At 36.1% G+C, this 16536-nt stretch overlaps 1 protein-coding gene across 5 annotated transcripts in view; it reads right to left on the bottom strand.

The window, feature by feature from the left end:
* ARHGAP28 (Rho GTPase activating protein 28) overlaps nucleotides 1–16536 on the bottom strand; it is a 197342-nt gene that overhangs the window by 15241 nt on the left and 165565 nt on the right. For 3 of the 5 annotated variants that reach the window (XM_045781953.2, XM_045781952.2, XM_045781954.2), the window contains 5 exons: nucleotides 16083–16165; nucleotides 13408–13605; nucleotides 12951–13064; nucleotides 2627–2683; nucleotides 715–839 (listed from right to left, as the gene is read on the bottom strand). In XM_045781953.2, the coding sequence (XP_045637909.1) occupies nucleotides 715–839; nucleotides 2627–2683; nucleotides 12951–13064; nucleotides 13408–13605; nucleotides 16083–16165 (577 nt within the window). The remainder of the gene's footprint in view (nucleotides 1–714; nucleotides 840–2626; nucleotides 2684–12950; nucleotides 13065–13407; nucleotides 13606–16082; nucleotides 16166–16536) is intronic. The other 2 variants (XM_087869965.1, XM_087869966.1) reach the window with 2 other exon arrangements.

Here is a 16536-nt window from a genome sequence, read left to right as displayed (position 1 = left end):
CTCACTCTCTAAAAACAACAACAACAACAACAAAAAGAAAGAATAAAAGGAATATCCATCAGTTTTACTAGAGACCATGAAGCTGTACCGGCTCTCTAATGGAGGATTTAAACTAGTGCCTCTCATGCTTCTCATCTTTTAAAAACCTCAGGGCAAATGTTTATCCTCAAATAAGCATGCCTAGAGAAAAATTACCTGATTAATGCTGCTTTAAGGTGACTTATGGGAGATGAGCAAAAGGACTTTATTTGTAAATAAAATTCTCATCTCAAGATTTATTAGTAGTATGTTTTAAGTTAAAAAACAGCTATGATGTCCATTTAACTACATAAACTTTATCTGATCTAGGCATGCTGAAGCTCAGTGAAGCCTGGAATGGTATTCCAAGTTATCTCTAAAACTAACTTGCTATATTTTTTATTCTAATAAAAAGTAAAACTCATGTGTAAATGAAATCCCAAAATGGAAGATACTTATTAAGAATCCTATTTGTAGAAATTTCTTAAAAAACAAAACAAAACACACTTCTGTTATGAACAATTCTATGGTCTACTTAATCCCCTTCTCTACTTTTGACTTACTCTTTTGGTAAATTCCCCAAAGTAACAGGTTCTAATTTTCCAAGAAGGTCAAGTTTGTAAATGCCTGGAAAGTTACTCATCTGATAAAAGATCACCTTCCTTGTACAAGAGACCTATATTCACTTTTACTCACCTGTTCTCATATTGAAATTTTGCCAGTATGTCTTTGGCTTTGGTGTGACTAGTGAGTTGAATGGCCATGGACACCTTAGAGAGAAGTGGAGCATGGACCCTTATGACTCCTTCCGGCACGTCAGACTGCCAATGAGGAAAAATTCAGTACATTCTGTCAAACTAGGATGAATATCACTTTAATGACTGCACTTAAGAGATATGAAAATCAGTGGCAATGTGAATTAGGAAAACATGTGAATGTGACCAGTATTTAACCAGAATGAAACACTACTTTCTAGTTAATAGGAGATTCACTAAACTTAACCTGGGATTTTACTTTTGTTACATGCTTAAGGCCTTGCTATAATGCCTTAAAATGAGAGAAGTAACACTAGGTTATGACAAAATCTCATGTTTCTATCAGTTCATTTCCTTGAACTGTGCCCTAATTAAGCTTACTTTAAGCAGCACTCTGTATTTCAATGTATTTTAAGATCAACCTTCTGAAAAATTTGAGAATCAATTAGAAAATACAGCTTTTTAAATATCCTTTTTCTTTAGTTAATAACAATGATTGGGGGTCCCAACTTGAATTCCAAATGACCACTTAAAACTTGATCCCTCAAAGAGTGTGATAACACTCTGAAGAGCAGCGTATGGACTGCTGAGTATCTCTGTTTTCATATGACAAGACTGGCCTGCAGACCTACCTTGGAGCTCTTGTTAAGTTAAATTAAATAATCAAAGAATGGCATGGTCTAATTAACAGAAATTCCTGTTTTTGTCATTGGCTGGGGAAATTCCTTTTGTTTCCAAATTTTGAGTATTTTAAAAATTAATTATCTATCTAGATATAAATCTAAATAAATTCGTATCTGAGGATCTGGCTAACTCCTCAGGTAATCATTTTAAATTTGAACATTCTCAAAAGATGGCATGGTTGGTATAAGAAGGTTTAAGTTGAACTGACTCAATATATACCATGAAAAGAATATGTTATGGGTTGAACTGTGTCCCCCCAAAAGATATGTTGAAATCCTAACCCCCAGTAGCTGAGAATATAACCTTATTGGGAAATAGGGTCACTGCAGTTGTAATTAGCTCAGATGAAGTAGACGGAGTAGGGTGGATGTATATCCAAGATGGCTACTGTTCTTACAAGAGGCGAAGACACACACACACACACACACACACACACACACACACACACACACAGAGTGTGTAGAGATGGCGGTGGAGATTGAAGTGATGTATCTATAAGCTACGGAATACCAAGAATTGGTGGCATCACCAAAAGCTAGGAATGATGTCAAGAACAGATCCTTCTCTCACAGCCTTCAGAAGGAACGAACTAAGCAGGCACCTTGATTTCAGACTTTCAGCCTGCAGAACTGTGAGAGAATAGATTTCTAATATTTTAAGCTACCTAGTCTGTGGTAGGAAACTAATAGAAAATATTTTAAAATAGGGTCAATTATTATGATACTTTTATACTATAACTAGTAAGAACCACGAAAGCATGCCAGGGAATGGATGTTGAGGGAGATGGACTTGGGGAAGAGGGTGCAGGGTGTAGCCAAGACTAAACTTCTAAAACACTGTTTTGGTTATTTCATGCCCTTCCTCTTCCAGCATCCCCCAGAAACCTCTATAAGATAAATCCCACTTTCCTGACATTACTGAACCTGTGATCATAATAATCACATTTTCCCTATAAATTCCTACAATATTCATACTTGTGTACAGGCTGCCTAACCATATGTTTTGAGTCATCAGTTAGTTGACTCTCTCCCTATACTATTTCTTCATCAGCCACATGAATGTCAAGTTTGAAGGATAGATCATGACCAAAATGATACACGGGTGTGATAGACACAGCCAGAGAATACATGTAGGGAGTTAATAAGAGAGGAAAGGAAATTCTTTCTTACCATTCTTCTCGAAGAGGGTGATTTTTGTAGTACCTTTGAAGTCTTGGGGCTTATAACCTAAATAAAACACATTTAGTCCTCAGGATTAATGTTGGGAAAACAAGTACATACTATGGAAGTGTAAACTGTTATCTTTATGGAAAACATTTTGGAAATATTTTTCGAAGTATAAAATGACTCAACTATGCTACATCTGTAAGTTTATCCTACAAGTTTATATTTCACTTGTGAGAAATAATGTATATACAAGTTCGTTCACTGGTGCATAAATCTTATTAGCAAAAGACTGACACAATCTAATTGTTCAACAATATGGGATTGCTTACATAAATTATGATGTGTCTATGGAATACCATGCAAAAGAAGCAAAGAAGGTTTTGTAAACTGATAATGGAATAATGATATGGAATAATCACCATGATTTTTAAGTCAGTAAAGCAAGACACAGGACAGTATTTCACGTATGTTACCATTCATGCAAAAAAAGAGGGAAGAACACTGTCGAGAGTTCAGGTCAGCTATACTCCATGGTGCTGCTACCTCAGCATCCATTTTCTTTGGCCAAGCAACCTGCAGTGACCTTAAACTGACAGTAGTCTCTCATGCAAGCCCATGCCCTAGACATAAAACCATGAAGTCATGAGCAAATCATGGAATCCTGATGTGACTTCCCTGTAACCTTTGTGATTAACAGTCTTCCCACCTCTGAGGGTCATCCCTTTGTGTGCCCCTTAGATAAGACCCCTGTGGAGCTCACCAAAAACCTACCCGTTTGGTTTGAATTGACCAATCTGGCCTTAGCCTGGGAACCCCAAAGCACTGCATCATAGACCCTAACAAAGAAATGTGCCCTAGGTTCTATGGCTATGTCTGCATCCTGCCTTGACCTGCCCATATGGCTCCTTGGGGCATGCCATGTACTTCCTCCCGAACATGTGAATACTAAATTTTCCTATTTCAGTTTCTCTTATGGTTTATTGTTGATATGTGTGTGATTCACCATCCAGTGCCCTGTGTTCCACTTAACAAATATTAATTTAACAAAGTCATAACAAACATACATTCATATTTGTTTGCATGTGCATAATGCCTCTTTGGAAGTATATACATCTGCATGTTTTTGGGCACACCTACCCTATCATTGGTGATATTATTTGTCTCCAGGAGGGGAAGTCAGAGGTGGCCATTATTTATTCTATAATGTTTTGTACCTTTTGAACTTTGTAACCTGTTAATGAACTGTCTACTCTAATCAAAGTTAAGAGGTAAACACACGGTATAGTACGATAGAACTGAAGAAAGACTATTTCTTCAACTTTAAGTCTTTGCTTCCATGGTACTTATAAACTTTAAGTTCTACCTTTTTCATATCTCTAATGTTACAACCAAAAAATTAAAATAGCTGACATTCATATAGCATTATACAACTTACAAAGTGCTTTTTACACATGGTAAGTGAGTTGATGCTAATGACAACTTTGTGAATTAGGTATCATTACTTTTCTCCCCAATTTATAATGTAAGAAAACTGAGGCACAGAGAAAGGTTTTAATTCACGGAGGATACTAGCCCAAAGGATGCAACCAGGGGAGTGTTTAAGTAAGAAAAATGGGGCACCTGGGTGACTCAGTTGGTTAAGCAGCCAACTCTTGATTTCCGCTCAGGTCATGATCTCAGGGTCCTGGTATGGAGTCTGCTTGAGGATTCTCTCTCTCCCTCTGCCCCTCCCCTCACTCATACTCTCTCTCTCTCTGTCTCTAAAATAAATAAATACAGCAATCTTTAAACTTACACTTTTCCCATCTCTGCTCCCTAGTCCAGTGTCAGGCTTGCAAATAACAGCCTGCATTCCCAGTACAGGTACAGAAGGGGCAGAATGACTCAATCGCAAAGAATTCTAATTCTAATTCTTTGTTCTGACCTAGTTGGTGGCTCCCAAGAATACTGGTTCAGAAGGCTTGCTTCTATCGTGACTAACTTGGAACCTGACCAGTGCTAAAGGTGGTATGATGGTGAAAACATTTCTAAGCAAATGTTTTAATTATTGCTGCCTGATGCAGTGAGTAAGAGTTGGAGAAAACAATAGACTAACTAAAAGGCTTGAGAGGCAAAGCTGGAGACAGATGCTTTGGGGAATAAGGGCTTTGAAAAGCTCCAAATATTCCTGAGAATCTAGAAGGCCATATGCATGCCAAGGGCTGTGCATGTGTTCAAAAAAGACCTGAAAATAACTTTAGCTGTCAACTTAAGCTGGCTGACCTTTGGGCTCTGTCTAGGCAGGAAGTGAAGGCTCAGGCAGAGTCATAAACTGTCTGGTTGAATGCTGAAGATGTGCCCAAACAAACACACAGAGTTCATCTGCAAAGACTGGGAGTTTTTTAGTACAAGGTGTTTAAGAAAATCTCTGCAAACATTAGCTAACCACTAAGCTCATGGAGCAGAGACATCAGTAGCCACACAAAACAAAGAATTTAAACTTTACAAAAATAGCTCAGTAGAAAAGTAATTAAACAAATATAACAACAGCTACAACAACCAGCAACAAATCCTGGAGGAGGGAGAAGAATCTTATTTCCAAGGTTGCCACATTGTAATATTTAAAATGCCCATTCTTTGGGGCGCCTGGGTGGTTCAGTTGGTTAAGCGTCTGCCTTTGGCTCAAGTCATGATCCCCAGGTCCTGGGACTGAGTCCTGCATTGGGCTCCCTGCTCAGTGGGAAGCCTGCTACTCTCTCTGCCTGCCACTCCCCCTGCTTGTGCTCTCTCTCTCTGTCAAATAAATACAGAAAAATCTTAACAAATAAATAAATAAACAAAATGTCCATTCTTCAACAACAAAAAAATAATGAGACAGGCAAAAAAAGGTCAAGAAAATATGGCCCATACATAGGTAAAAAGTAGTTTCAATAGTTTCAAAAGAAACTCCTGAAGGAAACCTATACATTAAACTTACTAGTAAAAGCCTTCAAATAAGATATTTTAAATATTTTCAAAGAACTAATGGAAACCATGTTTAAAGAACTAAAGAAAACCATGAGAATTAGATCTCACCAAACTGGGAATATCAAAAAAGAGACAGAAATTATAAAAAGGAATCAAATGGCAATTCTGGACTGAAAAGTCCAACTGAAATGAAAAATCCACTAGAAGGGCTCAACAGCAGATTTAAGGAGGCAGAAGAAAAAATCAGTAAATTTGAAGATAAATTGATTGAGATTATACAGTCTGAAGAATAGGAAGAAAAAAGAATGAAGAAAAATGAACAAAACCTAAGGGGAATTGTAGGACAATATCCAACATGAAATGCATCAACACATAGAAAATTAAGAGTCCCAGAAGAAGAGATAAGAAGGGACAGAGAGAACATTTAAAGTAATTAATAATGGCTGAAAACTCTCCAAATTTGCTGAAAACGTTGATCTACCTATTCAAAAGCTCAACAACCTCCAAATAGGATAAACTGAAAGAGATCCACACCAAGATACATCATAATTAAATTGTCAAAAGACAAAGTATTTGAAAGCAGCAAGAGAAAAGCAACGCAGCATGCAGAAGCGATTTTTTCAGTAAGAATAACAGTTGATTCCCCAGCAGAAACCATGAAAGCCAGAAGACAATGGGATAACATAGTCAAAGTGCTGAAAGAAAAAAAAAGCTGTCAAGCAAAATTCTATCTGGCAAAACAATCTTTAAAAAATAAAGAAGAGGCATTCTAGATGCCACCATGCCACATCTACCTGTGTCACCAGCCATAATGAACCCCATGCTCTAAACTGCTGTTGAGAAGTGAGTGAGCCCTTCAGCTATATTTCCTTTGAGCTGCTTGCAGACACAGTTCCAAAGACAGCAGAAAATGTTCATGCTCTGAGCACTGGAGAAAAAAGATTAGGTTATAAAGGTTCCAGCTTTCACAGATTTGGGATTTATGTGCCAGGGCAGTGATTTCCCATGCCATAATTACACTGCTGGCAAGTCTATGGGGAGAAATTTGATGATGAAAATTTCATCCTAAAGCATATGGGGCCTGGTATCTTGTCCATGGCAAATGTTGCACCCAACACAAATGGTTCCCAGTTTTTCAACGGCACTGCCAAGACTGAATGGTTGGATGGCAAGCATGTGGTCTTTCCCAAGGTGAAAGAGGGCCTGAATACCATGGAAGTCACAGAGCACTATGGGTACAAGAATGGAAGACCAGCAAAAAGATCACCACTGCTGAAATAGGCAAATCTAATAAATTCGACTTATGCTTTCTCTTAACCACCAGAACATTCCTTCTGTAGCTCAGAAGAGCACCCCCTTATCTTCATCTGCTTAAAACAGCTTATCATTTTTGTGCTCTTGCTGCAATTCTTTGGGTTCCATGGTTTCCTTATCCCCCTCTAAATGCAGCTGAATTACAGTTAAGTTTATGATTATTAAATAAAAGCTAAACAACTAAAAAATGAAAAAAATTAGACATTCTAAGATAAATAAAAGCACTCGTAGCAGAATTTCCCTCTAAGAAATGTTAAAGATAGTCCTTTAGACTGAAATGAAGGGACACTAGACAGTACCTTGAATCCACATAAAGAAATAACACCAGTAAAGATAACTATATACATAAATATAAAAGGCAGCATTATGTATTTTTTATAACTCCACCTGTTTTCCTATCTAATTTAAAAGATAAGTGCATAAAGCAACAATTATAAATCTATGTTGATGGGCACATAATTTATAAAGATGCAATTTGTGGCAATAACAGCATAAAGCAGGAGATATAGGGGTCTTTACAAGTTTTTATATACTATTGAATTGAAGGTGAAACTAATATGTATTAGATTGCAATATATTAAGATGTTACTTGTAATCCTCATGGCAACTACTAAGGAGATAATTAAAAAATGTGTAGTAAAAGAAACAACAGTTTCTTTCAACAAAATTATATAGTAAAATAATTAAAAGTGGTATACTAGAAAATACTCTACACAAATGAAGGCAGTAATGGAGGAATGGTGGAACAAAAATCACACAGCAAAAGACATATCATAAGACATATAGCAAAAAAAAAAAAAAAGAATTGAAGGGAGAAACAGTTCTGCAACAGCTAGAGATTTCAATATTTCTTTTTTTTTTTTTAAAGATTTTATTTATTTATTCGACAGAGATAGAGACAGCCAGCGAGAGAGGGAACACAAGCAGGGGGAGTTGGAGAGAAAGAAGCAGGCTCATATCGGAAGAGCCTGATGTGGGGCTCGATCCTGTAAGGCCGGGATCACGCCCTGAGCCGAAGGCAGACGCTTAACCGCTGTGCCACCCAGGCGCCCCGAGATTTCAATATTTCAATACCTCACTTTCAGTAACAGAAGAACTAGGCATTTCAGAGAGAAAACAGAAATCAACATCTAGACATAGCAGACATCTACAGAACCCCAGCAGCAGCAGAGTCTATTCGCATTAAGTACACACAGAACATTTTTCAGGACAGACAATATGTTAGACCACAAAATGAGTCTCAATTAATTTAAAAATATCAAAATAATATTGGGGCACCTGGGTGGCTCAGTCAGTTGAGCGTCCAACTCTTGATTTTGGCTGAGGTCATGATCTCAGGGTTGTGAGATCAAGCCCCACATCAGGCTCCTTGCTTAGTGGGTAGTCTGCTTGAGATTCTTTCCCTCTGCCCCTCCCCCTTCCCTGTAAAAATAAATAAATCTTTAAGAAAAATTAAAAAAATCAAAATAATATAAAGTATATTGACCACCCACTATGGAATTAAATGAGAAATCAGCAACAGAAGTGAACCTGGGAAATACACAAATGTGTGGAAATTAGAACATACTTTTAAATAATAAACGGGTCAAAGGAAAATCAAAAAGTACTTTGAGATGGGTGAAAATGAAACACAACACACCAAAACTTACGGGATAGAGCAAAAGTAATTCTCAGAGGAAAATTTATAGATGTAAAGGTTTACATTAAAAAAGAACAAACTCGACTCAATAATCTAACCTTCTACATTAAGAAACTCAAAACAAGCTTAACAAAATAAATAACAAAGGTGAGAATTTTAATAAGGACTACGAACAGAAAAACAAGAGAATCAATGAAAGAAAAGTTGGCCTATCAAAATATCAACAAAATTGACAACCGTTTAGGCTAGACTGTGAAAAAAGAATGAAGATTCAAATTATAAATCCCGAATGTAAGTGGGGACATTACTACCAATCTGACAGAAATAAAAATAATTATAAGAGAACACCATGAACAATTTGTACGCCAACAAATTAGATAAACAAGATGAAACAGACAAAATCCTAGAAACACACAAACTCACAACACTGGCTGAAGAAGAAACAGCAAGTCTGAATAGAGTTATAATAAGTAAGAAGATTGAATCTAGTATTTAAAAAAAATTCCTACAAAGAAAAGTCTAGATCCAGACATTTTTGTTGATCAATTCTGCAAATTTAAAGAATTAATACCAATTATTCTTAAACTCTTCTAAAAAATAGAAGAGAAAGGAACACTTCCTAGCTTATTCTATAAGGTCAGTATTTGCAATACCAAAGCCAGACAAGATATAACAAGAAATAAAAACTACAAACCAATATCCTTTATGAATGTTGATGTAAAAATCCTCAACAAAATACAAGCAACCCATCTAGCAGCATATTAAAAGGACTGTATACCTTGGCCAAGTAGGATTTATCTCAAGAATGCAGGGTTTGTTCGATAGATATACGAAAAACAATCACATTACATCATACATCATACGTAATACATCATATTAATAGAACGAAAGAAAAAAAGAAAAAACAGTGATCATCTCAATAGAGGAAGTAAAAGCTTTTGACAAAGTTGAACACCTTTCCATCATAAAAGCACCCAACAAATTAAGAACAGAGTTTTCTTGAGGCCCATCCATGTTATAAAAAATGATAAGATTTTGAGGGCATAATGCCAAGTGAAATAAGTCAGACAGAGGAAGACAAATACTGTATGATCCCTTTTATATTTGGAATACTTGGAATATATATACGTGTGTGTACACACACACCACACACACACACATACACACACATCCCAGCTCGTAGACACAGAGAACAGATTGGTGGTTGCCGAGGTGGGGAATGGGGTACAGTGGGGAGAAATGGGTGCACTATGTTTTTCCAGTTTATACAAATTGAATTTTAAAAAGTAAGGAAATAAAAGAATGAAATTTTCTCAAACCAATGAAGGTAATCTGTGAAAAAACCAGATTTAGCATCATACTTCATGATGAAAGACTGAGATTTCCCACTAAGATCAGAAACAAAGCAAGGATCGCTGCTCTTGTCTTCTTATTTAATATTTTACCAGAGTTCTAGCCAGGATAATTAAGCAAGAAAAGAGGTAAAAGGCACCCAGATTGGGAAGGAAGAAGGAAAATTATCTCCATTCACTGACAGCATGACCTTATATGTAGAAATACTAAAGAATTAACACAAAATCAAACTATTAGTGTAAATGAGTTCAGCAAAACTGCAGAATACAAGATCAATATAGAAATATCAGTTGTATTTCTGTATACAATTAGTGATCCAAAAATGAAATTAAGAAAACAATTCCATTTGCCATAATATCAACAAGAATAATATTTAGGAATAAAATTAATCCAGGAAGTATAAGACTTGTACACTAAAAACTATAGAACAGTGTTAGAAGAAATTTTTAATTATAGAAAACCTACATAAATAGAATAATAATCCATTTTCATGGACTAGAAAGTGTAATATTATTAAGATGGCAATCCATCCCAAATTGATCCACATATTTAATGCAATCCCTATCAAAATTCCAACTACCATTTTTTTTCCCCCAGAGATGGGAAAACTGACCCTAAAAATCATATGGAAATTAGGGAACCCCAAATAATCAAAGTTATTTGGAAAAAAAAGTTGAAGGACTCTCATTTTTCCAATTTCAAATCTTAAAACAAAGCTACAGTAATCAAAACACTGTGTTCCTAGCATAAGGATAGACATATAGATCAAAAGAACAGAATTAAGAGTCTGGAAAAAAACATATATCTATGGTCAATTTTCAACCATAGCGTCAAGACCATTCACTGGGGAAAGAGTAGTCTTTTTCACCAAATGATGTTGAGATACTGGATAGCCACATACAAAAGAATGAACTTGTCTACTCCTACCTCGTATCATATACTAAAAATAACTCAAAATGGAGCAAAGACATAAATATAAGAACTAAAACTAAAATTCTTAGAACATATAGGGTTCAAATCCTCATGATCTTAGATTTGACAAAAGATTCTTATATATGACAATAAAAGAAATACATAAACTATACTTCATCATAATTAAAAACCTTTATGTATTGAAGAACACAATCAAGAAACTGAGAAGACAACCCACAGAAGGGGAAAAATATTTCCTAATCATACATCTGATAAGGGACTTGTATCTAGAATATGTGAAGAACTCCTACAACTTAACAGTAAAAAGACAACCCAATCAAAAATTGGCAAAGAATCAAAATAGACATTTCTCCAACGACGATATACCAATGGCCAATAAGGCACATGAAAAGATGCTCACCATCATTAGTTTTCAGGGAAATTCAAATCAAAACCACAATAAGATACCACTTTATACTAAGAGGATGGATAGAATAATAATTTCTGGTTATAACAAGTTTTGGTGAGAATACGGAAAAATCTGAAACCTCACACACTACTGGTGAAAATGTAAAAATGGGGCAGCTGCTTTGGAAGTTCTGGAAGTTCTTCAGATGAGTCAACATAAAGTTGCTTTATTACCCACCACATACCCAAGAGAAGTAAAAACATATCTCTACACATAAGTATAAGTGTTTATAGCAGCATTATTCATAATGAGTGAAAGATCTAAGCAACCCAAATGTCTATCAATAAATGAATGGATAAAAAATACGTGGAAATCCATATAAGGGAATGTTATTTGGCCATAAAAATAGAAGTACTGATACATACTACCATGATGTATTTTCTTGGATGAACCATGAAAATGTAACGCTAAATGAAATAAACCAGTCACAGAAGGCCACATATTATGTAATTTAATTCATTGAAAGTCCAAAACAGGGAACTCTAAAGAGACAAAGTTGATAAATTATTGCTTAGGACTGGCAGAAAGAAATGGTGGAAGTGCATTTATAGGGACGATAGCCAAAGGGGACGGCCTTTTTTTCAGGTGATGAGAATGTTCTAAACTTGATTGCACTGATGATTGCACATATCTGGGAATATACTAAAAACCAGTGAATTTTACACTTTAAATAAATGAACTGTATGATATGTGAATTATATCAATAAAGTTTTTTTTAATGAAATTTTTTTCTCAATTAAAGCAATCTTTCTTCCAAACTTAAACGTTGATTCTACTTATTCTGAAGTCACTTTGCCTATAATCAGTAAAGGAATACAGCCATTCATCATGATTATGATAGATCAATTAGCAATATTCCCTCTTCACTGTTTTGCCTTTTGCTATTCCTTTCCCTGGATTAACATTTTTCTCCTTTCTCCCTTCAAAATACTATCCATCCTTCACGATGTAGCTCAAACACCACTTCCTTTCAGAAGGTGTCAACAATTCCCCACAATGGAGCACATTTCTTTCTCTTCTGCATGGTCCTGCCACATGGTCTAACACTTAATGCATATTCGTGGTTCTTGTACACATTTCTCTCCCACATTAGGTGGAAATTCCTTTAAGAGCAAAGCAAATTTCATGTACCTCTACATCCTCCTCAAGGTTGAATGTTCTATCTGACACTCATGATCTTCCACAAATTAAATTAAAGCAATAAAGATAATTCTTCTAAAACCTGTTCCCTTTTTCACCTCCATACAACCTTACTAAAGAAAAAATTCTTTGGAATGGAATGTAATTACACTAAACAACTTGAAGATTAAAAGTTATTTTATTATCCAATCACTAGAGAATTCTTTATTTATTAGATATAGTGGATTGCCCTAAATCTAGTTCACAGGGCCTAAAAGGTTGACTTTTGCCTTTTGTGAGAACCATCTTAGACTTAAGTACTTAACAGAATATTAAATAATCTTCATGATAGAGATATTTCAAAAACTTCAACCAGAAGCACATATTTCAACAAAATGGAAAGACCTCGGTACTCTGTTATGAACACCATTTCCAAAATATTTATGGTCACAACAGTGATACTTTGTGAGAATATAAAATTTTTGGTTCAAAATTACAAGCTACTGTGTGTTACGTTTTGAGAAATAAAAATCTGGGTAGCGACAACGTTCGCATTCTTAGTTTATTGTCATTACCTCTCGTTCGATGGTCTTCCTCCTCAGCAGCTTTTTGACACTTGGGAGCTGCTTCTTTAACAACATCGTAGCTTCGTTCATTCTTCTGACTTGCATGATTAAGAAAGATGGAACCTGGAGAGGAAACACTGCTTGAATCAAAAAGAAAGCGTTTGAATTAAACCTCCCTGTTAGAATCTGTCTCCAGTTATGGTAACTCCTTCTGGACGCTCAGTATCCTGGAACCAGGGACTGTGGCACTTGTCCTTGTAAAGTTTAGAGAAAATGATAAGGATCCCTGTTTAAAAGGGAAAACACACTTAGGAGCAGCCATTAAAGAATGTACAAAGATGCCACAAGCAACCTGGGCTTGGCTTCTCACATTTCCTCTCCGTGACTAAGGGCATGGAGCCTTTATGTTTCCTGGGAGCTGGTGGGCTTCCAAGGAAAACATCACAGTCATCACATTGTTACTCACCTTCCACAGAATTTTCTGGTATTTAAGCATTAGGCGGATGATGTGGGCTGCAGTGTTTGCTAACTGTAATTCTTCATAATCAGAATGTTTGCTTCGACTGAAGAAAAGGTTTGGTGCCATGATAGTAGAAATGTTCCATATACTCATCCGGTTTTTTGATTCATTGGCAATCACTTTATTGAAGAATGTCATGAGGGCCTGACAAGAAACAGCACTGTGTCACGATACTGGAGATTATCAGAAGGCACCACTGATTGCTATCATTCATTTCTATACCCATTCATGGTGCCCCTGGAAAACTGTCAGAACTACAGAATGGCTAAACGTATAATGTGGCCCCTTTTATTCCTTAAAAGTATTAATGAGAAATGTGAATAGTTTATTGAATTCTCTGCTTCAAAAAACTACTTCCATTTTTATGGAGTTTATTATATTGGAGATTCTACAAATAATAGTTGGCATTTTTTATTTTCTTTTATCCAAAACGAGGCTGACAAATACTTAAATTATGTAGTAACCTAGGAGGAGAAAACATTGCATTTTAAATAAACATGAAGTACAAGTTTTGTTGTGAAGGAAGAAAAGGAATCCTAAAAAACACCCTTAATTTAAAGCATTACCATTTAAACTATCTACTATTTCCTTGGGAAAGGAAAACACATTTAAAACAAAGCAAAGCAAAACAAAACAAAACATGAGTATCTCATTCCTCAGTCCAAATGTAAACTCAATTGAAAAATTTTAAAAAATTTACTTTCTGGGTATCATTTCTCTACTGCTTTTCAGTTTGGGAATATTCAGCCGACCAAAGGGAAATGCTTACATGCAGCTGTTCTTGGCATTTAAAAAAGAGAGAGATTTGAGAAAGCTTAAAGTTTGGCTAACCCACCAAAGTACAGATGCTTTTCAGAACCTTCTGAAATTCACCAAGAGGGCTGAAGTCTTAAAACAAACAAACAAACAAACAAGCAAACAAACAACTCTTTAAGTTTTCAAGTTTAAATCCTGCTATAGTATTTCTAATGAGAAAATGGTTAGCATGTAATAGTAATAATAGTCAACATTTATTTGCGGGATTGTTGTAAGCCAGGCATTCTTAATACTTCATATATATCACTGACTTTATCATCATTACAAACCCCGTGAAATAGGTTCTGTTATTAATACTGTTTGACAGATGAGGAAACTAATGGAAAAGGTTCAGGTAGCTTTGCCCAGTGTCAATTAATTAAGTGGCAAAGCCAGGATTTGAACTGAGGAAACCTGGTTCTCGAGCCAGAGCTCTTGACCTCTATAGCACACCAGCTTCAATCCGAGATCCAGTCCAATGCAGAATGGGGAAAAAGCGTGTGTGTGTGTGTGTGTGTGTGTGTGTGTGTGTGTGCGTGCGCGCGCATGTGTGTAACATCTCCACCAGTCCCATGATGTTTTTGAGGATCTTCTGTTAGAAAAGTATTGGATTACTTGTTTCTACTGCATCCTTGGTTATAACAGAGGATACGTGACATTCTGAACCAAGTATCTGATACCAGAGGCATTCTTTTTTTCTTCATATATAAAAGCACATTGTTTACAAAAAACCCCCAAAACAAGCTAATAAATTTCCAGCTTTTGAAAAATTACTGAATTATACTAGACAGACATTCTTATGCCACATCCAATCCCCATCCTTGGGCTGAGGATATGCTATAATTGACATATATTATAATTGACATAGATGTTTTTATTATGTAGTTGGAAAGGTCCTCACCAAACTGAAATATCTGATGAGAGGCAGCACAAAGAACCGTCTTTGTTTTCAGCATTATGTTTACTGGCCTCAAAATGATGGGCTCTTTCCAACTCATCTTAACTCAATTTCATTTCAAAGATTCCAAACACCTGTTGTAGTTAATAAAAATTTCCTATTGCATACAGAATCATTTTCAAAATAGCAAGAGAACCTCTGGCTTTCTGCCAACATACAACAAGGAAATAAATCTGAAATAAGTGGCAGAATATTTGGGAGAATCTTGCAATATGGTTCTATCAAATGCTCTATTATATGTTTCGTTAACATTCCAAAATCATTTCTCTGAGTCTAATTTTCCTAACCCGTAAAATGAGAAGATCCTACCAGGTGATTTCTAAAATTCCAAGATTCTAGAGTTCTTTAATTGAATTATTTTTATAAACTGTAAGACATCAACATTTTAGTAGTTTCATTTAAATCAGTGACTTCAAATTTCCTCCCTAAGGATACTCTTCAGATCTTTTGTCATCAGACTGAAGTGAGTAGCTGAGGACCTAAAATTAGAGAGCTTTACATTCTGCAGCTTATATAACGTTGTCTGACATTACCCCATTTGTCTTCTTCTGACATCATCCCATTTGTCTTCCACCTTTGCTTCTCCTCTTGCTGACCCTAGGCCAGTGCCTGGCACTAGACAGATACTCAGTGTATCTCTTAATAGATTGAATGAATCAAATTTAAATGTTCAGAGAAGATTGCAGGGTTTATATTCTTTCCTGTCTTCGTCGGGAGAACAGCAGTAAGAATGGGGAAAGGCAATAATTAGTTGGCAGCATGCTGAGCTGGCTTAGTAAGTTGTCATCTTGGTTTTTATTTTTCCATCTGAGCCATTATCTTTGGCTAAGAAGGGCCAATGGCGGACCATGAGGTTGATACAACATACCTGGGCTGTGTCCCTGTTGGCATCAGGCAGTGCCATGACCATGAGATGTAAAGCTTGAAACTGTACTTTGATGTGAGGCCCTCCTAACAAGAAAACAGAAATAACCACACATTTTGAACAACACTGATCCATTCTGACAGCATTTCTTGCTAACATCTGGTGGCACAGGAGGGCTCCTGACAGCTTTCAGTGGTAAAGACTCAGGTTTTGTGCCCAACGATGTAAATTTGTTAACTTGGACAAGAGCCTCAGTCGATCAACTCCTCCTTCACATCCCATAATGCCACTGTAGAGGCAGGTGGCCAATGAGATCCTCAAAATAATTCTAGATTTGTATAACATTTCCCTTTTCAAAGTACTTCCACAGGTCCTGCTTTACTTGTATGCTATAAACAGAAGGCTTAAAAGCTCAAGTTGACAGAAAATAAATCTTGTTTCCATATAATGAGGCAGC

Source organism: Ursus americanus, chromosome 19 (genome assembly GCF_024610735.1).
Source record: "Ursus americanus isolate L20-20 chromosome 19, mUrsAme1.1.p, whole genome shotgun sequence".
Taxonomy (NCBI): Eukaryota; Metazoa; Chordata; class Mammalia; order Carnivora; family Ursidae; genus Ursus; species Ursus americanus.
The sequence above is the reverse complement of the archived record's forward strand: the minus strand, read 5'-3'. Positions and strand labels throughout refer to the sequence as shown.